At 37.5% G+C, this 24,068-nt stretch overlaps 1 protein-coding gene across 1 annotated transcript in view; it reads right to left on the reverse strand.

The window, feature by feature from the left end:
• The window catches only part of LOC147342473 (glycerophosphodiester phosphodiesterase 6-like), a 116,709-nt gene that overhangs the window by 15,243 nt on the left and 77,398 nt on the right, over nt 1-24,068 (reverse strand). Inside the window, 2 exon segments of the mRNA XM_086384137.1 lie at nt 3,130-3,277; nt 20,199-20,353. Coding sequence (XP_086240263.1) covers nt 3,130-3,277; nt 20,199-20,353 — 303 coding nt within the window.

The raw sequence follows: 24,068 nt of genomic DNA on the forward strand, positions 1-24,068 counted from the left end.
TGGACAGGGAGGCCTGGCGTGCTGCGATTCATGGGGTCGCAAAGAGTTGGACATGACTGAGTGACTGATCTGATCTGATCTGATGGGAGCAGATGCCAAGATCTTAGTTTTCTGAATGTTGAGTTTTAAGCCAACTTTTTCACTCTCCTCTTTCACTTTCATCAAGAGGCTCTTTAGTTCTTCTTCGCTACCTGCCATAAGGGTGGTGTCAACTGCATATCTGAGGTAATTGATATTTCTCCCAGCAATCTTGATTCCAGCTTGTGCTTCATCCTCCCAGCATTTCTCATGATGTGCTCTGCATAAAAGTTAAATAAGCAGGGTGACAATATGCAGCCTTGATGTACTCCTTTACCGATTTGGAACCAGTCTTTTGTTCCATGTCCAGCTTCTAGACCTGCATACAGATTTCTCAGGAGGCAGGTCAGGTGGTATGGTATTCCCATCTCTTGAAGAATTTTCCATAGTTTGTTGTGATCCACACAGTAGAAGGTCTGTATACAAAGGTCTGGACAGTCAAGGCTGTGGTCTTTCCAGTAGTCATGTATGGATGTGAGAGCTGGACCATAAAGAAGGCAGAGCACTGAAGAATTGATGCTTTCAAACTGTGGTGTTGGAGAAGATGCTTGAGAGTCCCTTAGAGAACAAGGAGACCAAACCAGTCAATCTTAAAGTAAATCAACCCTGAATATTCATTCAAAGGACTGAGGCTGGCTGACGCTCTGCTGTGTGCTTAGTCACTCAGTCATGACTAAGTCTTTGTGACCCCATGAACTATAGCCTGCCAGGCTCCTCTATCCATGGGGATTCTCCAGGTAAGAATACTGGAGTAGGTTGCCATGCCCGCCTGCCGGGGATATTCTCAACCCAGGGATCGAACCCAGGTCTCCTGCAATGCAAGTGGATTCTTTACCATATGAGCCACAAGGGAAGACCTGGATAAAGCTACCTGATGCAAACAACTGACTCATTGGAAAACACCCTGATGCTAGAAAGACTAAAGGCAGAAGAAGAGGGTGACAGATGATGAGATGGTTGGATGGCATCACCAATTCAACAGACATGAACTTGGGCAAACTCCAGAGATAGTGCGGGACAAGAAAGCCATGGGGTGCTGCAGTCCATGGCGTCATAAAGAGTTGGACAAGACTTGGCGACCAAACAACAACAACAAAAATGCTAACAGACCACACATCATTTATTTCCCAATTCCTCGTTTTAAATTTTTGAATTAATAGAACACTAAGCAGAGAGGATTATATTGGATAAAAATGCTTCCATTGTAGTACTTTTGATACTCAATTTACAAATAAGCAAACTGAGGCCAAGACAGGTTAACTAACATTTCCAGGTTCACACAATAGGTGGCCAGGATCTGAACCTGCATATTCTAACTCAGGGTGAGGGTTGCTTAGGAGGGTCCTTGGAATACTGGCTCCACCTTCCTGAACAAACTGACCTTGGGTCCTTTAAAACAAGTCCAGGCCAGGTGTAGAAAGAAGTTTTTGACTTTACGTCTTTTACACTCTGAATTTTGATTCACATGAATTTATTAACAATTCAAATATTAAAATGAAAATTTTACTTAATAAAGTTTTATTTAATATATTCAAAGGGACAACTATCAGACATTACTGATGTAGGAGGATAGGATTATGGAGGGGTATACTGCTTTCTAACTTATGCATTTTATAATGATTAATTTTACATACTGAACAAGTTTACTCTGTAATCAATTTTTAAAAATAAAATTGTTAGAAAATTATATAGTCTATGAATGAAGGAGGATAGTACAGAGACAGACAAGTGGAGAGGCTTCATCTATGCCAAGGGACCTGCCACCCAAGGTTTCCTTGAGGGTCATCTGCAGAGGGCTGCCCAAGGCACCAAGGGAGAAGGGGTATGCAGTTTTACACTGCCACCAGAAGGCCTCAATGCAGTACTGGCCCGATGAGATTGTGTGCTTGGCCCCGATCACCTCGCACCTGCTCCTGACTCTGATCAAGTCAGAAACAAGGGCCAGTGAGGCTGCAGCTATGGAGAAAGCAATCTAAAATATTTAAGTTTCTCATTTAGGTGTCTCTGCCTAAAATTTTAATGTTCAAGGCAGTTTAGACTTGGGGTTATTACTCTGGATTAGACACTTGATGCTGAGCTGAGGCTTTTTGGTGATTAAAAAGAACTTTAAAAATTATCTCAGAGTGACTAGAGAAACTATGGAATCTGAGTGAGAGCTTATTCAGGGGTAGGAAAAGACCTAGCTCACAAAGCAGATTTCTGCTGTGGGCCATTGTTCCTGACTTAGTCATCCTGCTCTATGCTGATAAAAAATACAGGCTCTATAGCAGTTAACTGGTTAGCTGGGGCTGTCTTCATAGGTAAGTGATGGGATTTAGTTGCAAGTATAAACCAGGTGTTCAGATCCCCACACCTCTAACCACAAGCTGTAGCTGGATAGTTACACTCTCCTTTTCAAAAGCATTTTGCTTAGGACACACAGTGTTCATTTTGGAATCAAGTATACTTTGTTTTACTGGAGAAGGAAATGGCAACCCACTCCAGTGTTCTTGCCTGGAGAATCCCAGGGATGGGGGAGCCTGGTGGGCTGCCATCTCTGGGGTCGCACAGAGTCGGACACGACTGAAGTGACTTAGCAGCAGTAGCAGCATACTTGATTTTCTCCACAAACCTCATGTCACTAGCATTGTTGCTGTGCCTTCAGAAAGGAGGGGTTGCAGTAACAAAACTCTGGAGTCAGACCTCATTCTGATCTTGGAGTGGAGTGCCATTGCCTTCTCCGGTCAAGGATATTAATAACATCAAATTTCAGATTTCCCATGGGAATGCTCCTAGTGGCTAACCCAGAGGGCTGAATTACATTATGCATGAAAGGCACATTGTGAGGATTCAATAAAGAGTGATGATTATACCAATAATACCAATTTCTGCCTGAAAAATCACAGAAGAATCTAGGTGAGAGAATACAGAATGCCCCCTCTCCAATGTCACATAAGTTTCTGCTCTTAACTAGCTCCCCTGGAGACTGCACAGTGGGCAATGTAGGGTGGAGAGGGGACAGAGACTCCTACTGTATTAGATTTGGAAGAACAATCTGGACAATCAGCTCACTATGAAGTAGTAAGGGTGATTTATCTCCTTCAGGATCTGAATATTGTCTGTGGTCACTGAGTGAATCCTGGAGCACCAGGCCAGTGAGAAGAGCCAAGGTTCATTGACGATGTATAAGTTGATGGTGATGTTAGCTGCTTTATATTCTCTGGGAAGAAAAAGAACCCGTAGGAAATTAAGACTTAATCTCACACTCATCATCTAAAAGGGAACTGGTCACCATATTTGTAAAAGGTGTTTACTTAAATCACAAGAAGCAGTTGGTCATGTGACATCTTATGATACGACATGCTGAATTAGCTCGTGTTTCAATGAGGACAAAGGACTAGATTTAATACCTTTGCTCCTGTACCAACAGTAGTATTTTTCTATTTTTTAAATTTTTATTGAAATATAGTTGATTTACAATGTTGTGTTAGTTTCAGGTTTATAGCAAAGTGATTCATAGTATATGCTGCTGCTGCTGCTGCTAAGTCACTTCAGTCGTGTCCAACTCTGTGCGACCCCAGAGACGGCAGCCCACCAGGCTCCCCCATCCCTGGGATTCTCCAGGCAAGAAAACTGGAGTGGGTTGCCATTTCCTTCTCCAAGGCATGAAAGTGAAAAGTGAAAGTGAAGTCGCTCAGTCGTATCCGACTCTTAGTGACCCCATGGACTGCAGCCTACCAGGCTCCTCTGCCCATGGGATTTTCCAGGCAAGAGTACTGGAGTGGGTTGCCATTGTCTACATATATCTAAATCTATATTCTTTTTAGATACTTTTCCATTGTAGGTTACTATAAGATCTTGAGTATAGTTTCCTATGCTGTACAATAGGTCCTTACTATATTTTAAATATAGTAGTGTGTTTATTTTAATTCCAAACTTCTAATTTATCCCTCCCCCCTTTCTCTTTGGTAACTATAAGCTTGTTCTCTATGTTAACAGTAATAGTAGTATTTTAGTAAAGTACATGCCCCAAGACAAAAAAGGAAGAAAGAAAGAGAGGGAGGGAGGGATGAAACAGGAAAGCCCTGTTAGAAGGAAAAGGCAATCCACTCCAGTATTCTTGCCTGAAATTTTCATGGATGGAGAAACCTGGCAGGCTACAGTCCATGGGGTTGCAAAGAGTTGGACATGACTGATGTCATATAAATATTCCTACAATTTGCACCCATAAGCTGATATGCACCAGCTCCAGTACACTATTGTGTAGAAAATGTACTTACTTCCATCAGAATGCTTAACACCCATTATGCTACCTGCTTTCCTATCAGTCTTCTTTACTTGACTGTAGCAAATTAAAAGCAGAGATTCTGTGTTACTCATCTCTGTATACCCAGTAACTGCTTCATAAACAGTTAACTGAAGGAAAAAAGAAATGAATACCAATATGGTAAATATTTGTACTTCAAATATAAAGAATTTTTTAAAGCACTTAGTAGGGAAAATGGAACCCAAATTTCCCTATGCACTGCATGCTAAGTCACTTCAGTTGTGTCCAGCTCTTTGCAACCCCAAGGACTATAGCCCACCAGGCTCCTCTGTCCATGGGATTTTCTAGGCAAGAATTCTGGAGTGGGTTGCCATTTCCTTCTCCAGGAGATCTTCCCAACCCAGGCATTGAACCCACACCTCTTACGTCTCCTGCACTGGCAGTTGGGTTCTTCACCACTAGCACCACCTGCGTGTCGGTAGATATTTGTACACTGTCTATAGAGACAGAAAGTAAGTAGAGCGTCTAGTAATTCTAGTCAAGTTGTCATTTTCAGGGAAAACTTCTCACAAAATATACCATGTAAATCCCTTCAAAATTTTTCCTTCACCCTGAGATGACATAGCATATTGGAAACAGCTATGTGCAAGTCTGCATTTGAATCTAGCTTTGTCTTGTACTAGCTTCGCAGGCTGTTAGGCTCAGTATATAAGCTGTAAGAGAAAAATAATACTATCACTTTCACAGTAGCACTTACAATTAGTTACCCAATATGCTAGAAATGTCTCTAAGACAATTCTTCAGATCACCAGAAGATTAGGAAACAGAAATAAGGAAACAGTAGTAAAATTTTTTGAAGCCAACACACAAAAACCATTCACAATTTCTATCTATTAATAATGAGCCTATAGAAACTGAAACACAATATGCCATTAGCAATCACCCCAAAGAATGTAAATACATAGGTATTAACAAACATAGGATCTGTAAGCCCAAAACTAAAAAGTATTGATGAAGGTAATCAAAGAATATTTTAAAAGTGAAGAGACACATGTATTTATGAATTGGAAAAGTCAGCATCATACAGATGTCAGTTCTCCTCAAACTGATCTGTAGGTTAATGCAATTCTTACCAAAATACCACCAAGTTTTCCTTGGTTTGTTTATTTTCTTCTGTACAATTAACCTTTGCATGCGTGTGTGCTAAGTCGCTTCAGTCCAGTTCGACTCTTTGCAACCTTATGGACTGTAGCCTGCCAGGCTCCTCTGTCCTAACTGATTCTACAATGTATGTCAAAAGACTCAGCCCAAAATTAATTAAAACTATATTGAAAAAGAAGAGTAAAGTGAGAGAGAATCACTGTACCCAGTATTAAGGCACACTGTACAGCTACAGCAATCAAAACAGTGTGGTATTAGGGAAGGAGCAGACATATGGAACAGTGGGACATAATTTGAAACCCAGAAACAGACCCACACAAATGTCAAAATGATTTTTTACAAAGGTCCAAAAGCAACTTAATGGGATAAGGAGAAGTTTTTTCAACAAACTGGACTAGAGCAATTGGCCAAAAACATATAGGCATAGGCAAAAAAAAAAAAAAAAGAAGAAGAAATTTTAACACCACACACACACTTAATATAAAAATTGACTCAAATGGATCATAGACAAATATATAATGTAAATTATAAAACTTGCAGGAAAAATTGAGACCTGTGGGCTATACAAAGAACTCGTAGACTCAACAGTAAAAAGCATGATTCATAAAAGGGAAAACTGATGTTAGACCTAATCAAAATTTTAAAACTCTTGTTCTGTGGAAGACTGTGTAGGAGACGCTACAGACCAGAAACAGACTGGGACAAAATATATGCAAACAAAATACCCAACAAAGGATGATATCTATAATACAGAAAGAACTCTCAAAACTCAACAATAAAATTCAGTTAAGAATGATAAGACATTTCACCGAAGAGGACAGACCAAGGCAACTAAGAACATGATAAGACAGACATTCAGTATCATTCATTACCCACCAGAGAATGATAATTAAAACCACAGTGGGATATCACTACACAGCTATAGAATGGCTACAGTAAAAATGACAATGGCTGGAGTAGGAAATGGCAACCCCCTCCAGGATTCTTGCCTGGAAAATTCAAAATTCCATGGACAGAGGAGGCTGGCGGGCTACAGTCCATGGGGTCACAAGAGTTGGACTCAACTGACTTTCACTTTCAAAAGAAAGAATAAAAAAAAAAAATCACCAGCTAGCAGTCACATAGTTGGTTCTGAAGGACAACTGTTATTTGATTCTGTTTTGATTTCTGGAGAAGATCAGGTTCTTTTAGTACTCATGTATAGGTTTTCTCTTCTTTAGAATTAAAGGACAAAGCTGAAAGAGTATTCTATATACCTATGAAAATTAAAGTGCATATCCGATCCCATTGATTTATTAGTACTCACACAGCCTTGTGAAAAGTGCATGAGGCACCAGGTCCAATGGGGGCACATTCATTCTCACAGAAAAGGGTAGCATTTCAGGGTCAGGAACCATGGTAAAAACCACCATATGATCCAGCAATCCTACACCTAGGCATATACCCTTAGGAAACCACAATTGAACAAGACAAATGCATCCCATTGTTCACTGCAGCACTATTTACAATAGCTAGAACATGGAAGCATGTCCATGCCCATGGATGTCCATCTGTCGAGAGATGAATGGATAAAGAAGTCTTGCTACATATACACAATGGAATATTACTCCGCCATTAAAAGGAATGCATTTGAGTCAGTTCTGATGAGGTGGATGAACCTAAAGCCTATTATACAGAGTGAAGTGAGTCAGAAAGAGAAAGATGAATATCATATTCTAACACATATATTTGGAATCTAGAAGAATGGTAGTGAAGAATTTATTTATAGGGCAGCAATGGAGAAAAAGACATAGATAATAGATTTATGGACATGGGGAGAGGGGAGGAGACAGTGAGATGTATGGAAAAAGTAACATGGAAATTTACATTACCATATGTAAAATAGATAGTCAAGGGGAATTTGCTGTATGGCTAAGGAAACTCAAACAGGGCCCTGTATCAAACTAGAGGGGTGGGATGGGGAGGGAGATGAGAGGGAGGTTCAAAAGGGAGGGGATATATGTATACCTATGGCTGATTCATGTTGAGGTTTGACAGAAAATAAAATTCTACAAAGCAATTATCCTTCAATAAAAAATAAAAGGAAAACAAACAAACAAAAACTATTACTTACAAAATGTTAGATTTAAAATATTGAAAACTTTAATTTTCATATCAGATATTTCAATATCCATAAAGCAATTATATGGCAAAATAATTTCTATTCAGTGTTGGTGCATTAAATGGGTTAGCATTGATTCACGATAACAAAATAAACTGAACTATGGATTAATATATATAAATAAATCCCAGGGGAAGTTAAAAAAATATTTTGGAAAACAATTATGTTCAAAATCTAAAAATAAATGGAAATGTATGACTTAAAAAGACACAAAACCAAAGTCTCTGTGCCTTGCAGACTGCTGATTAGAAGCTTCAGGGATTTTCACAACATAAATCTTTGTTTTGTGTGCTGTTTATTCAAACAAATTAATTTAACGATGTGCAATAAAAATTTTCTCAAAGCAAAAAAAAAAAAAAAGACAATGGCAAAAACTGGTAAGGACAGAGAGGCTCTGAATCATCATACATTACTAGTAGGATGTAAAGAGGTACAGGCCCTCTGAAAATGTTTGGAAGTGTCTTACAAATTACATAAAATTTACAGTTTCTTATAAAACTGAAAACTACCATACCCCAGCAATTGCATTCCTGCCATTAACCCATTAATCCATTCTTGCCATTAATCTTGCCATTAATTCTAGCCATTAATCCCATAGAAGTAACAACTTATATTCATGGCAAACAATTCTCAGAAGATAGCAGATAAAGAAGCCCCAGGAACCTGATCTTATTCTGGACCATTACACTGGCAAATCTGTCTAATGTAACTATTAATATTTTTATACTATGGAGTCTATTTAAGTCTTACAACTTTCAGTGAAGCTCTAGATGTTATAGTTAAAAAGTTATAGCTCAGTTCAGTTCAGTCACTCAGTCGTGTCTGACTCTTTGCAATCCCATGAACCACAGCATGCCAGGCCTCCCTGTCTATCACCAACTCCCTGAGCTTACTCAAACTCATGTCCATTAAGTCAGTATGCCATCCAACCATCTCATCCTCTGTCGTTCCCTTCTCCTCCTGCCTCAATCTTTCCCAGCATCAGGGTCTTTTCAAATGAGGCAGCTCTTCACATCAGGTGGCCAAAGTATTGGAGTTTCAGCTTCAACATCAGTCCTTCCAATGAGCACCCAGAACTGGTCTCTTTAGGATGGACTGGTTGGATCTCCTTGCAGTCCAAGGGACTCTCAAGAGTCTTCTCCAACACCACAGTTCAAAAGCATCAATATCAGCACTCAGCTTTCTTTATAGTTCAACTCTCACATCCATACATGACTACTGGAAAAAAACATAGTCTTGACTAGACAGACCTTGGTTGGCAAAGTAATGTCTCTGCTTTTGAATATGCTGTCTAGGTTGGTCATAACTTTACTTCCAAGGATTAAGCATCTTTTAATTTCATGGCTGCAATCAACATCTGCAGTGATTTTGGAGCCCCCCCCCCAAAATAAAGTTAGCCACTGTTTCCACTGTTTCCCCATCTATTTGCCATGAAGTGATGGGAGGAGATGCCAAGATCTTAGTTTTCTGAATGTTGATTTTAAGCCAACTTTTTCACTCTCCTTTTTCACTTTCATCAAGAGGCTCTTTAGTTCTTCACTTTCTGCCATAAGGGTGGTGTCATCTGCATATCTGAGGTTATTGATATTTCTCCCAGCAATCTTGATTCTAGCTTGTGCTTTATCCAGCCCAGCATTTCTCATGATGTACTCTGCATATAAGTTAAATAAGCAGGGTGACAATAAAAACAACAAAAAAAAGCCTTGATGAACTCCTTTTCCTATTTGGAACCAGTCTGTTGTGTCATGTCCAGTTCTAACTGTTGCTTCCTGACCTGCATACAGGTTTCTCAAGTTGCAGGTCAGGTGGTCTGATATGCCCATCTCTTTCAGAATTTTCCATGGTTTATTATGATCCACACAGTCAAAGGCTTTGGCATAGTCAATAAAGCAGTAATACATGTTTTTCTGGAACTTTCTTGCTTTTTAGATGATCCAGCAGATGTTGGCAATTTGATCTCTGGCTCCTCTGCCTTCTTTAAAACCAGCTTGAATATCTGGAAGTTCACGGTTCATGTATTGCTGAAGCCTGGCTTGGACTGTGGTCAATTTCAGCAATTAGCACAGTAGTAGTTACCCATTCCTAGAGAAGGTGATGGCATCCCACTCCAGTACTCTTGCCTGGAAAATCCCATGGAAGGAGGAGCCTGGTAGGCTGCAGTCCATGGGGTCACTAAGAGTCAGACATGACCAGCGACTTCACTTTCACTTTTCACTTCCATGCATTGGAGAAGGAAATGGCAACCCACTCCAGTGTTCTTGCCTGGAGAATCCTGGGTATGGGGAAGCCTGGTGGGAGGCCATCTATTGGGTCACACAGAGTTGGACATGACTGAAGTGACTTAGCAGCAGCAGCAGCAGTTACCCATTCCACACTTCCAGCCCCATGACAGGCAGCTGTGCCCATGTTCCTAGAGCAGTGTGCACACAGCTTATGGGAGCCAAGATGGGCAAAAAGGTCACTATCCCCCAATTATTGGGGATCTGTGCTCTGATCACTGATTGCTGCTTCTGGCCACAGATGTGCACAGAAAGATGAGTGCAAGCACTGTTGTCTCCTCACTGCCTCCCCCCACCTCCACCATCACCACTGTGGCAATCTTTCCTCTTCCCACTAAAATGATTTCCAGTGGTTTAAAAGTCCATTGCTCTTTCCTTCCCATCTTTCAGTTACGTCTTTTTCCCCTTCTGGGAGCCAAACATTAAAGATTAGGACATCAAAAAGCAATTACATATATAGGGAAAGTTACAAAGTGACCACATATGTCCAGGGAAAGACACATTAGAGACCTGAGAAGACCTTAAGTTTATACCCCCAGGCTGACTGTTGGCATAGAGACAGCCAAAATACAAACAAGTAACAAAAAGCAGCAAACCCTGGGGAAAGGGGAGAATCTGATTTCAAGAGTTGCCAGATAATTATTTTCAACTGTTCAGTTTTTAAGAAAAATCACAAAGCGTAAAAAGAAACAAGAAAGTATGGTTCATTCAAAGGAAAAACTAAATCTAAAAAATCTGTCCCTGGAAAAGAGCAGATGGCTGATACACAAGACAAAAACTTTTCCATCCTAAAGATACTCAGAGAACTAAAGGAAGATGTAGATAGAGTTTTTTAAATATATGAAGAAAATGGAAACATTAATAAAGAGACAGAAAACCTAGAAAATACTAGAGCCAAATTCTAGAGCTGAAAGTCACAATAACTGTAATGAAAAACTGACTATTAAGATTCAAAGGCAGATTTGATCAGCAGAAGAAAGAATCAGTGAACTAGAAGATAGATCAATAGATATTTATGATTCCGAAGAAAAGAAGCAAAAGATTGAAGAAAAGGAAACAGAGCCTATCTGTGGGACATCATAAAACAAGTCAATATATGTATTTCTAGGTTCCAAAAGAAGGACAGAGAAAGAGGCAGAGAGAATATTTGAAGAAATAATTGCTGAATGCCCAAATTTGATAAAAGATATGTATGTAAATATCCAATGAACTCTAAGTAAGATGAACTCAAAGAGATACACCCTATGACACACTATAATCAAACTTTCAAAAGCCAAAGGCAAAGGAAGAATCTTGAAATCACCAAGAGAAGCAACTTGCCACATACAAGGTATCCTCAATCACATTCTCAGACTTCTCATCAGGCTTTGGTAGACAGCAGGCAGTGGGTCCAAATATTCAAAGTGTTAAAAGAAAAAAACTGTCAACCAAGATTCATAAACCCAGCAAAACCTATCTTTCAAATATAAGAGGTATAAAACCAAATAACAAATCTGAGTCCATATTAGACCTTTTATTTTTTAACTTTAATCTGTGTATTCTATTGCTTTTGAGACAAGCAAGAATGTTGCCTATAGCCTGAAATGCTCAGGATAACCCATTCTCAAGGTTCTGACCTCTAAAGGTATAACATTTTCCTATACATGTAGAGATAAAAAGTTCAGAACAGAGAATAACATTTGTCTTATTGGAGATTCACAGGCACAAAGGGAAATTTAAGACATTTCCAGATAAACTAAAGCTGAAGGACTTCATGACCACTAGACCAGCCCTGTAGGAAAAACTCAAGAGAATCCTCCAGTTGAGTTCAGTCACTCAGTCGTGTCCAACTCTTTGTGACCATGGACCCACAGCACGCCAGGCCTCCCTGTCCATCACCAACTCCCGGAGTTTACCCAAACTCATGTCCATTGAGTCGGTGATGCCACCCAACCATCTCATCCTCTGTTGTCCCCTTCTCCTCCTGCCTGCAATCTTTCCCAGCATCAGGGTCTTTTCCAATGAGTCAGTTCTTTGCATCAGGTAGTCAAGGGACAGTAAGTCAAAATCTTACAGACACATAAAGATCTCAATAAAAGTCAATGGCAAATATAAAAGCTAGTATTATTTTTAACAATTTTGTAACTATAAGTCTTTATTTCACACATAATTTAGTAAAAAATCTAAGGGAGAGAGTCAGAATTATTAGTCTAACAGCTACTAATTTTGTAACTTTGTTTTATCAACTCCACATGTTGTCTTCTGCATAATTTGAGAAACTATTGCATTTATAAGAATTATTAGTTTATCTTTGAGGCACATAGTGTATATAAAGATAAATTTTTCTGACATCAATAAGTGAAACTGGAGTTATAAAGAAGAAGATTTATTGCATGTTACTGACTTTAAGCTGGTAAAAATTCAATCACAGTATCATAACTTTAGGATGGTAAGTGTAATTCCCATGGTAACCACAAAAACCTTTGTGGTTAAAAAAATGCATAAAAAGGGAAACAAGAAAAGGATTTAAGTATTATACTACAAAAAAAAAAAAAAAAAAGCAATGAAACATAAAGGAAAACAGAAAAGTAGAAAATAAGGGGGAAAATTATAAGGTATACAAAATTAACAAGTTAAAATAACTGATAACAGAAACAATATTTACAAAAAAGACAGCAGTAAAAACATGATAATAGTCTTCCCTCTTTTCAGTAATTATTTTAAATGTAAATAAACTCTCCAATCAAACAGATTGGCAGAATGCATAAAAACATATGACCCGTCTTTATGCTGTTTACAAGAGGCTCATTCTAGATCCAAAGGCACAAATAGATTGCAAGTGAAAGGACAGAAAAGTTATTCCATGCAAACAGTAACTAAAAAGATCATGGGTGGCTATACTAACAACAGACAAAACAGGCACTATGTCAAAAAGCTAATATGTGGAAAAGAAAGACATTACATATTAATAAAAGTTTCAATATAGCAAGAAGATATAGTAATTATAAACATTTATCTGCCTAATGACAGGACAGTAAAATTTACAAAGTAAACACTGACAGAACTGACAGAACTAAAATAGTTGGAAATTTTAATATCCCACTCTCAATATGAATAGAACAATCAGACAGAAGATAAGTAGGGAAAGAGAGGACTTAATCAACACAAGAAACTATTTCTAAGACACAGAATGCTCAACCCAATGACAGCATACACATTCTTCTCAAATGCATATGTGACAATTCCCAGTTTAGATATAGTAGACCACAAATTAAGTCTCAACAGATATGAAAAGATAAATATCAAAGTAACCTATCCAACCACAACACAATAAAGTTAGAAGTCTAACAAAAGGAAAATTGGAAAATTCACATATTTGTGGGACTTAACACACTTCCTGAGCTTCCCTGGTGGCTCAGATGGTAAAGAATCCACTTGCAATGCAGGAGACCTGGGTTTGATCCCTGAATTGGGAACAACCCCTGGAGAAGGGCATGGCAACCAGACCCAGTAATCTTGCCTGAAGAATCCCCATAGACAGAGGAGTCTGGCAGGCTACAGTCCATGGGGTCACAAAGAGTTGGACGTGACTGAGTGACTAAGCACACAATACACTTTCAAGAAACTAATGGATAAAGAAAGAAATCACAAGGGAAATGAGAAAATACATGGAGATGAATGAAAATGAAAACACCAAAATTTGTGGGATGCACCAAAGTTCATAGACGGTGCTGGGGGAGGGGGAATCCATGGCTATCAATACTTACATTTAAAAAATCAAAGGATTTTTGCATCTATGTTCATCAGTAATATTGGCCTGTAATTTTCTTTTCTGTGATATCTCTCTCTGCTTTTGGTATCAGAGTGATGGCAGCCTGACACAATGAGTTTAGAAGTGTTCCTTTCAAACAATATCATCAATGTCACAGAAGAACACAGGTGCAAAATTCCTCAACAAAATATGAGCAAACCAAATCCAACAATACATTAAAAGGCTCATATACCATGATCAAGTGGGATATATCCCAGAATTGCAAGAATTTTTCAATAGTATCAAATACTGTGATATACCACATTAAGAAACTGAAGAATAAAACCCATATGATCATCTCAATAGATGCAGAAAAAGCTTTTGATAAATTTAAACATCCATTGATAAGAAAAACTAAGAAATTGAGAAAACAGGGAACATACCTCAACATAATAAAGGCCACATATATGACAAATCCATGACTAACATCATACTTAAAGTTAAAAAGCTGAAAGCACTTCCTCTAAGATCAGATCAGGAATAAGACAAGAAGACCCATTCCCATCACTCTCATTCAACATAGGTTTGGAAATCCTAGACTCAGCAATAAGAGAAAAAAGAAAATGAATCCAAACTGGAAAAGAAGAAGTAAAGCTGTCAATGTTTGTAGATGACACATTATCCACAGAAAATCCTAACACTACTAGAAAACCACCAGAACTCATCAATAAATTCAGTAAAGCTGCAAAATGCAAAATTAATGTGTATGAATCCATTGGACTTCTATACAGTAACAACAAAATATCCAAAAGAGAAACTAAGGAACCAATCCCATTTACCACTGTATCATAAACAATAATATACCTGGGAATTAACCTACCTAAGGAGGCAAAAGGCCTGTACTTCGATAACTGTTAAAATGTTAGTGAAAGAAACTAAAGACAGTACAAAAAGGATGGAAAGATATACTGTGCTCTTGGAATAGAAAAATCAATACTGTTAACAACTTACTGATCACAGACCTATCAATAAGTTTTTTGTTACCCAAATATTACTGACTGGAGATGTATTAATATTCATTTACATAACAAATTGCTGGTCACAGGTGTTAGCTTCTGTAAAATTCCTGCTGTCAATAATTTGTTAAAATGGCCATACTACCCAAGACAATACACAGATTCAGGTAAATCCCTATCAAATTACCAATGGCACTTTCCACAGAACTATAACAAAAAATTTAAAAATTTGTACACAAACACAAAAGACCCTAAAGAGCTAAAACAGTCTTAAGAACAAAGGGGCTGGAGGTCACAGTCCCTCACTTCAGACTATACTACAAAGCTCTGTAATCAAAACAGTATAGTACTGGCACAAAAACCGAAGTCTAAATAAATGGAACACGATATAAAGAACAGAAATAAACCCACACACATATGGTCAATTAATCTTCAACAAAGGAGGCGAGACTACATAATGGAGAAAAGGCAGTCTCTTCAATAAGTGGTGCTGGAAAACTAGACAGCTAGAAGCAAAATAATAAAATTATCAGGTTCAATGCACGATACTGGATGCTTGGGGCTAGTGCACTGGGACGAACCAGAGGGATGGTATGGGGAGGGAGGAGGGAGGAGGGTTCAGGATGGGGAGCACATGTATACCTGTGATGGATTCATTTTGATATTTGGCAAAACTAATACAATTATGTAAAGTTTAAAAATAAAATAAAATTTAAAAAAATAAAATAAAATAAAATTAGAACACTCTCTAACACCATACACAAAAATAAAAAAAGACCTAAACATAAGGCAAGCTACTATAAAAGTGTTAGAAGAATACTTAGGATACTCTCTGACATAAATCACATCTTTTTCAATCCATCTCCAGGAGTAATGAAAATAAAAACAATAACAAATGGAACATAATTAAACTTAAAAGCTTTTACACAGCAAAGGATACCATAAACAAATGAAAGGACAACCCACAGAATAGGAGAAAATATTTGCAAATTAAGTGACTGACAAGGGATTAAGCTACAAAATATACAAATAGCTCATGCAGCTCAATAGCAAAAAAGCAAACAATCCAAGCAAAAAATGGGCAGCAAATCTAAATAGGCATTTTTCCAAAGAAGACATGCAGATGGCCAAAATGTACATGAAAAGATGCTCAACATCACTAATTATTCAGTTCAGTTCAGTCACTCAGTCATGTCCGACTCTTTGCGACCCGTGGAATGCAGCACGCCAGGCTTCCCTGTCCATCACCGACTCCTGGAGCTTTCTCAAACTCAAGTCCATCAAGTTGGTGATGCCATCCAACCATCTTATCCGCTGTTGTCCCCTTCTCCTGCCTTCAATCTTTCCCAGCATCAGTGTCAACGCAAATAAAAACTATGAGGCATCACTGCACACTAGTCAGAATGGCCATTATCAAAAAATCTACAAACAATAAATGCTGAAGAAGGTGTGGAGAAAAGGGAATCCTCCCACACTCCTGGTGGGCATGTAAATTGGTACAGCCACTGAGAAGAACAGTATGGAGTTTCCTTAGAAAGCTAAAAATATACTTACCATGTGATCCAGCAATCCCATTTGGGCATACACTCAGAGAAAAATCTAATTCAAAAGATATGTGTACCCAATGTTCACAGCAGCAACCTTTACAATCTTGCAAGACATGGAAGCAATCTAAATGTCCACTGACAGATACATGTATAAAGATGCTATGATGTGTGTGTGTCACAATGGAATATTACTCAGTCATAAAAAGAATGACATAATGCCATTTGCAGCAACATGGATGAACCAAGCAATGGTCATATTAAGTGAAGTCAGACTGCAAAAGACAAATATCATATGATATCACCTTAATGGAATCTGAAAAATGATACAAACAAATTTATTTACAAAACAGAAACATAAAAAACAAATTTATGGTTGCCTAAGGGGAAATGGTGGGCAGGGAAAATTAAGAGTTTGGGATTAAGATATAAACATTATCAAATATAAAATAAACAAGAAGGGAACTTGTGTATAGCACATGAAATTACATTCAAAACTTGTAACAACCTATAATGGAAAGCAATTTGAAAAATTAAATAAATATATACATATATATGTATATATATATATGAAAAAATTTGCTGTACCCTGAAACTAACACTACATTGTAAATCAACCATACTTCAATTAAAATTTTTTAAAAAGAAATACTATGCACAATATGAAAAAATATAATTAACATTGCTGTATGTTACATGTGAAAGCTGTTAAGTGAGGAAATCCTAAGAGTTCTCATCACAAGGAAAAACCTTCTATTTCTCCAATTATGTATCTATATGAGATGATGGATATTTATTCAACTTCTTGTGATAATCATTTAATGATGAATGTAAGCAAATTGATTATATATGCTGTACAACTTAAACCTACAGAGCTATATGCATATTTTAATAAAAGTGAAAGGAAAGAAGAATTTTCAAAAAACAGGAAAGATTTCATATCAACCATACAACCTTACAGCTTAAGAAACTAGAAAAAGAAGAACAAATTGAGCCCCATAGCAAAAGGAAGAAAATAATGAAGACTAGAAAAGACATAAACAAAATAAAGAACAGAAAACCAATAAAGAAAATCAAAGAAACCAAAAGTTAGTTCTCTGAAAACATAAACAAAATTAATAAGCTTTTAGCTAGAGGTACTATGATAAAGAGAAGAGACTCAAATTACTGAATCAGAAATGAAAGTGGGCACATTATTACAAGTTTTACAGAAATAAAAGGATTATAAGGGATATAGCAGTATGACCAATTGTATCTCAACAAATTGGATAGCCAAGGTGAAAAGGACAAAATCCTAAAATCAAGAAACCTACCATGACTGTATTATGAAGAATTAGAAAATATAAATAGATATATAATCAGTAAGGAGACTGAACAATATACAGCCTTGATGTACTCTTTTTCCTATTTGGAACCAGTCTGTTGTTCCATGTCCAGTTCTAACTATTGCTTCTTAACCTGCATATAGGTTTCTCAAGAGGCAGGTCAGGTAGTCTGGTATTCCCATCTCTTTCAGAATTTTCCACAGTTTATTGTGATCCACACAGTCAAAGGCTTTGGCATAGTCAATAAAGCAGAAATAGTTGTTTTTCTGGAACTCTCCTGCTTTTTCCATGATCCAGCAGATGTTGGCAATTTGATCTCTGGTTCCTCTGCCTTTTCTAAATCCAGCTTGAACATCTGAAAGTTCACAGTTCACGTATTGCTGAAGCCTGGCTTGGAGAATTTTGAGCATTACTTTACTAGCATGTGAGATAAGTACAATTGTGCAGTAGTTTGAGCATTCTTTGGCATTGCCTTTCTTTGGGATTGGAATGAAAACTGACCTTTTCCAGTCCTGTGGCCACTGCTGAATTTTGCTGGCATATTGAGTGCAGCACTTTCACAGCATCATCTTTCAGGATTTGAAATAGCTCACTGGAATTCCATCACCTCCACTAGGTTTGTTCATAGTGATGCTTTCTAAGGCCCACTTGACTTCATATTCCAGGATGTCTGGCTCTAGGTCAGTGATCACACCATTGTGATTATCTGGGTCGTGAAGATCTTTTTTGTACTGTTCTTCTGTGTATTCTTGCCACCTCTTCTGTTAGGTCCATACCATCTCTGTCCTTTATCAAGCCCATCTTTGCATGAAATGTTCCCTTGGTATCTCTGATTTTCTTGAAGCGATCTCTAGTCTTTCCCATTCTGTTGTTTTCCTCTATTTTTTGCATTGATCGCTGAGGAAGGCTTTCTGATCTCTCCTTGCTATTCTCTGGAACTCTGCATTCAGATGTTTATATCTTTCCTTTTCTCCTTTGCTTTTTGCTTCTCTTCTTTTCAGAATATTTGTAAGGCCTCCGCAGACAGCCATTTTGCTTTTTTGCATTTCTTTTCCATGGGGATGGTCTTGATCCCTCTCTCCTATACAATGTCACGAACCTCTGTCCATAGTTCATCAGGCACTCTGTCTATCAGATCTAGTCCCCTTAAATCTATTTCTCACTTTCACTGTATAATCATAAGGGATTTGATTTAGGTCATACCTGAATGGTGTAGTGGTTTTTCCCTACTTTCTTCAATTTAAGTCTGAATTTGGCAATAAGGAGTTCATGATCTGAGCCACAGTCAGCTCCTGGTCTTGTTTTTGCTGACTGTATAGAGCTTCTCCATCTTTGGCTACAAAGAATATAATCAATCTGATTTCGGTGTTGACCATCTGGTGATGTTCATGTATAGAGTCTTCTCTTGTGTTGTTGGAAGAGAGTGTTTGCTATGACCAGTGTGTTCTTTTGGCAAAACTCTATTAGCCTTTGCCCTGCTTCATTCCGTATTCTAAGGCCAAATTTGCCTGTTACTCCAGGTGTTTCTTGACTTCCTACTTTTGCATTCCAGTGCCCTATGATGAAAAGGACATCTTTTTTGGGTGTTAGTTCTTAAAGGTCTTGTAGGTCTTCATAGAACTGTTCAACCATTCAGCACAGTGGCTACACTTTGCTGGAGCAGCCATGAAGAGATACCCCACGTCCAAGGTAAGAGAAACCCAAGTAAGATGGTAGATATTGAGAGAGGGCATCAGAGGGCAGACACACTGAAACCATAATCACAGAAAACTAGCCAATCTGATCACATGGATCACAGCCTTGCATTCCAGTCTCCTATAATGAAAAGGACATCTTTTGGGGGTGTTAGTTCTAAAAGGTCTTGTAGGTCTTCATAGAACTGTTCAGCTTCTTCAGCGTTACTTGTTGGGGCATAGGCTTGGATCACCATGATATTGAATGGCCTCTGTTGCAGCGCTGAGCAAGCATAGGCTAAAAGGATATGCTAAATCTATAAATTTAGCTACATCTATATCTCAAAGGAAACTCTGTCTCTGATAAATTTAGAATTATCTGAAAAAAAAAAAACCTTAAAATCTAACAGAAATGGTATATGGATTAATGTAAACAGTGATTAATAAATTTTAAAATGTTACTTTACTACCAGATACTTTTAATTCTGAAAATGTATTTCTAATAATAATAATTATAAATGTGATGATTAATAATTTTTCTTTCTTCTCATACTTGGCTGTCTCAAATTTTTTAAAACAATGATTTAGCTATGTTATTTACTATTGCTATAAGAGATCTGGATATTGGGATCACAAAGTCATTTATAAGGTACTGGAATCTGGAAGAGGAAATCAATAACGTTTTGAGTTCTGACTTTTCAATACTTACATTGTATAAAGAGAAAAATACCAAGAATACACAAAAGTGGGTTGATTGGAGGACAGGAGAAGGGGCCATAGACTATGTTCCAATAACAGAGTCTACCCTTTGATAAACGTTTTAGGGCAGATAGGGAGAAAACGATAACAAGAAGAAATTTGGGAATTCCACGAAGATGGCCAAACCCAGAAATCCTGAGATGGGAGGAGGAACCTAAATTACTCGGCTAGGATGCAGATTTTGTTCAAGAAAGGCAACACATGCCAAGAGGGGTTAAACACTTACTTCAAGCCATTGTAGAACAACCTCTTATAGTCAACATTTATTCTAGTGATATTTTCTTTTCTAAGTTCTTCAACGGTGAATAACCGGCTGATGTGCTGAAAACCAGGAGCTTTGCTCCTGACATACTTCCTATCAGAATCTGGTAACCAGAAAATCTGCAAGGAGAAACAGGAAGTCTTTCAGTGGAAAATCAGCTGTGTTGGTACAAACAGCCCCATGTAGAATGGGAGGCGTTTCATTCAAGCATGGATAACAGTCTATAGGGAGCAGAGATTTTAGTCTTTGATGAATGAGTTAACCTGCCCTAATGTTGTCCAGTGAACTCTTAAAATGCGGCTGTCACTAGTTTTGTTCTGGAGCTGAGTTTTCCCAGTTAACATCACGGGACCAAAGGTGAGCTGTGTCACCACACTAGCTAAAGTGGATGAGGAGTTTGTAGGTGTGGATAAAGGGTCAGTATCATAATCATCTCCTCTGGCTGATGATGCTATAAATCATTTTTGAGAAGAGTCATTTTCTGCCAACAGGAGATGCTCTCCACTCATCTGTGGAAAGAGTTCTATTTGGAAAAAGACATATATTTGTTTCTCTCATAGCATTCTTCCACATTCTGAAAATTAAAGATATTTGGAATGACTGACTGACAAAATGAAGAGTGCTCTGGAAAACATGATGAATCTCTGTTCTAATAAGAACTTTCTATATCATAAATGAAAGCTGCTATTCAAAGCCTTAGTGCTCCATACTCAGGCCCTTTTCTAAGAGATGTACACTGGTGGTGATGCAGCTCACATCATATAGCCATTACATACATTCCCTTTTATTTCATTTGGTTTGGAACAGCAAACAGCCTCAATGTTTTCCCCACTGATATAAATTTAACTGGCTCATTCTTAGATTGGCACATGTATTGGGTTCACCAAAAATTTTGTTTTCTTTTTTTTCCTGTAAGATGGCTCTAGCAGCACTTAGTTGTCTTTAACTTCATTTTAAACAATTTTCTTATATTGCATTGTAACAGCTGGCACTCATTAGTGAGCATTAAAAAAATATAAATTTGGAGAATTTTTGTATAGCCATTTTAATATTTAAAATTGAAGAAAAAGTCACATTTTTCATATATTATGCTTTATCATTTGAATAAAGGTAAAAACACAACTGAAATGCAAAAAAAAAAAAAAAAAAGATATGTGCCATGTATGGAGAGAAAAGTGCAGAAAAGCAAAATGGCTATCTGGGGAGGCCTTACAAATAGCTGTGAAAAGAAGAGAAATATTGGCTCTATTGACTTACATCAGTGCAGTTAAAAGGGTCAGTTAACACACATAAAGTTCCTTGTATAATTAGCAAATCTAGAGTCAGATTGTGTTAAACAACTACTAAGGCTATTAAATGAGGTTCTGTCTAGAGAGTATATAGAGAATCTAGAATTCCTCTTTTAATAGTCCCTATCATTCCAGAGCTCTTTTTCTCACTACTACTTTAAAAATTGGAAGTTCACTTGAACCAGTTTTCACATGTATAGCTACAAATATGGGCAAATTTCTCTCTCCTTTTCCTGCTCATCATTGATCTTTCTTACTACCTGTAATGCTGAGACAGTGTGCAACGAGGGACACCATACAGTTTGCCTAGGAAGGTGTGTAGGCATTGGTTCCAAATACCAATTGTATGTGTATCCTTAGTTGGGGTCTGGGGGCTTGTCATACCAGATTGAATGACATGTAATCTCAAATATGCTCTTCAGATATGATGTTGACAACACAATTTTTCCAGTTATATCCAGTGTAAAGGGGGGCATATTTCTATTCAATTTATGTAGATGACTGCATTGCCCTGAAACATAGTGATTCAGTAAAAAGAATTTGTACCTGAATTCAGAGACGTGGTGAGAACAAGTTACTAAATATTGGGTTGGCCAAAAAGCTCCTTCAGTTGTTAAATAAAAATGAAACACATATTTTTCATTTTTAAAAAGGTGTTTATTGAACATCATATTGACCTTTTTGTCCCACTACCTTCTGCCATTTTTCTGGCAACTTTGTAATTCTATCTTCCAAAACTTTTCGTCTTTTTGAACAAAGAACTCTTCCTTATGCAGTCTTTCAGGGAATTGAATTTTTTTCCACTAAAAGAATTTTGTGAAGACCAAAATCAATGGAAATCCAAAGGCACAATGTCTGGTGAATATGACAGTTGAATCAGAACTTGCCAGCCAAGCTGTAACAGTTTTTGCCTGATCATCAAATAAACATGCAGTCTTATGTTACACTGTTGGAAGATTATTTTCTGTTGACTAATTCTGGATGCCTTTCATTGAATGCTGCTTTCAGTTAGTCTAACTGAGAGCAGTGCTTGTTGGAATTTATTGTTTGCTTTTCCTGAAGAAATTCATATTGGAGGACTCCCTTTGAAACCCACTATATACACAACATCACTTTCTATGGGTGAGGGCCAGCTTTTGGTGTGTTTGATGGTGGTTCATTTTGCTTATGCTTGATCTCTTCCATTCCACATTATTGTACAGTATCCACTTTTCATCATCCATCACAATTGGTTTTAGGGAATGTTTTTGTTATGTTTAAGCAGAGTTGTATGAAATATTTTCAAGAAGATCCTTTTCACGTAACTTATGTAGAACCCAAGTATCAAAGCAATAAACATAATCAAGTTAGTGAAAATGATTTTGAGTGCTTGATTTGGATATTTTGAGTATGTTGGCTATCTCTTTGTGGTGTAACTTTGTTCTTAATTAATATCTTGATTTGATTGCTATCAATTTCAACTAGTCTCCAGTCCAGTGAGAAATCTCCAGCACTAAATTTCGCAAACCACTTTTGACATGTTCCATCAGTCACAGCACCTTCTCCATACACTGCATTTTTGGGGGCGTGTTTCAGTTGTGCTTTTGCCTTTCTTGAAATAATAGGGAAAAAAAAGAAATAATAGAAGTATAATATGCTGAAATTTTTGCTTTTTTGAGTCCATCTTCCATATTAAAATGGCCACACAATTGCTGCATGATTCAGGGAACTCAGATCTGGTGCTCTGTAACAACATGGAGGGATGGGATGGGGTGGGAGGTGGAGGGAGGTTCATGAGGGAGGATACATATGTAATACCTATGACTGATTCATGCTGCTATGTGGCAGAAAACAGTACAATTTTAAAAAGTTATTATGCTGGATTAAAAATAAAATAGCCACACAAAAAGTCACCAATTTTCATAAGTTTTAAAAAAATGCACACTGATATGACAGCAGTCACAATAGAACCTAAGAAAATTGTTTTGAATGAAGTTAAAGGCAGTTAATTGTTTCTAGAGCCATCTTATGAGAAAAGACCAATGAACCTTTTGGCCACCCCAATGTTTATTATGTCATGCCTTCTTGATATTTTTGCCCTTTTATCATTACATCATGACTTTCTTTGTACCTTGTTATCATTTTGCCTTGAGATTTATTTTTTGGGGGCATAAGCATGACTATACCTGCTTTCTTTTATTTACCATTCGCTTGGAATATCATCTTCAGTTCTTTCATTTTGAGTCTGTATGTGTCTTTAGAATTGAAACGAGTGTCCTGAAGACACCATGCAGTTCAGTCTTGATTTTTAATCCATCCCACCACCCCGTGCCTTTTGATTTGGTGAGTTCAATCCATTTACATCTCAGATGATTGTTGATATATAAGAACATACTACTGCGAATTTGTCTTTTGTCTTTTGACTGTTTCATATCTCCATTGTTTCTTTTTACTTGTGCTCTGTCTTTTCAATTGGTGATTTTCCATGCTTGTTTGCTCAGTTTTCCTCTTTATGTTTGCTGTCTGTGCTCTAGATTTTTGTTTTCTGAGTACTATGAGGTTTGCA

This window comes from Bos grunniens, chromosome 29 (assembly GCF_055505025.1).
Source record: "Bos grunniens cultivar Pamir isolate PY7600 chromosome 29, Bosgru_T2T1.0, whole genome shotgun sequence".
In the NCBI taxonomy this organism is placed as follows: Eukaryota; Metazoa; Chordata; class Mammalia; order Artiodactyla; family Bovidae; genus Bos; species Bos grunniens.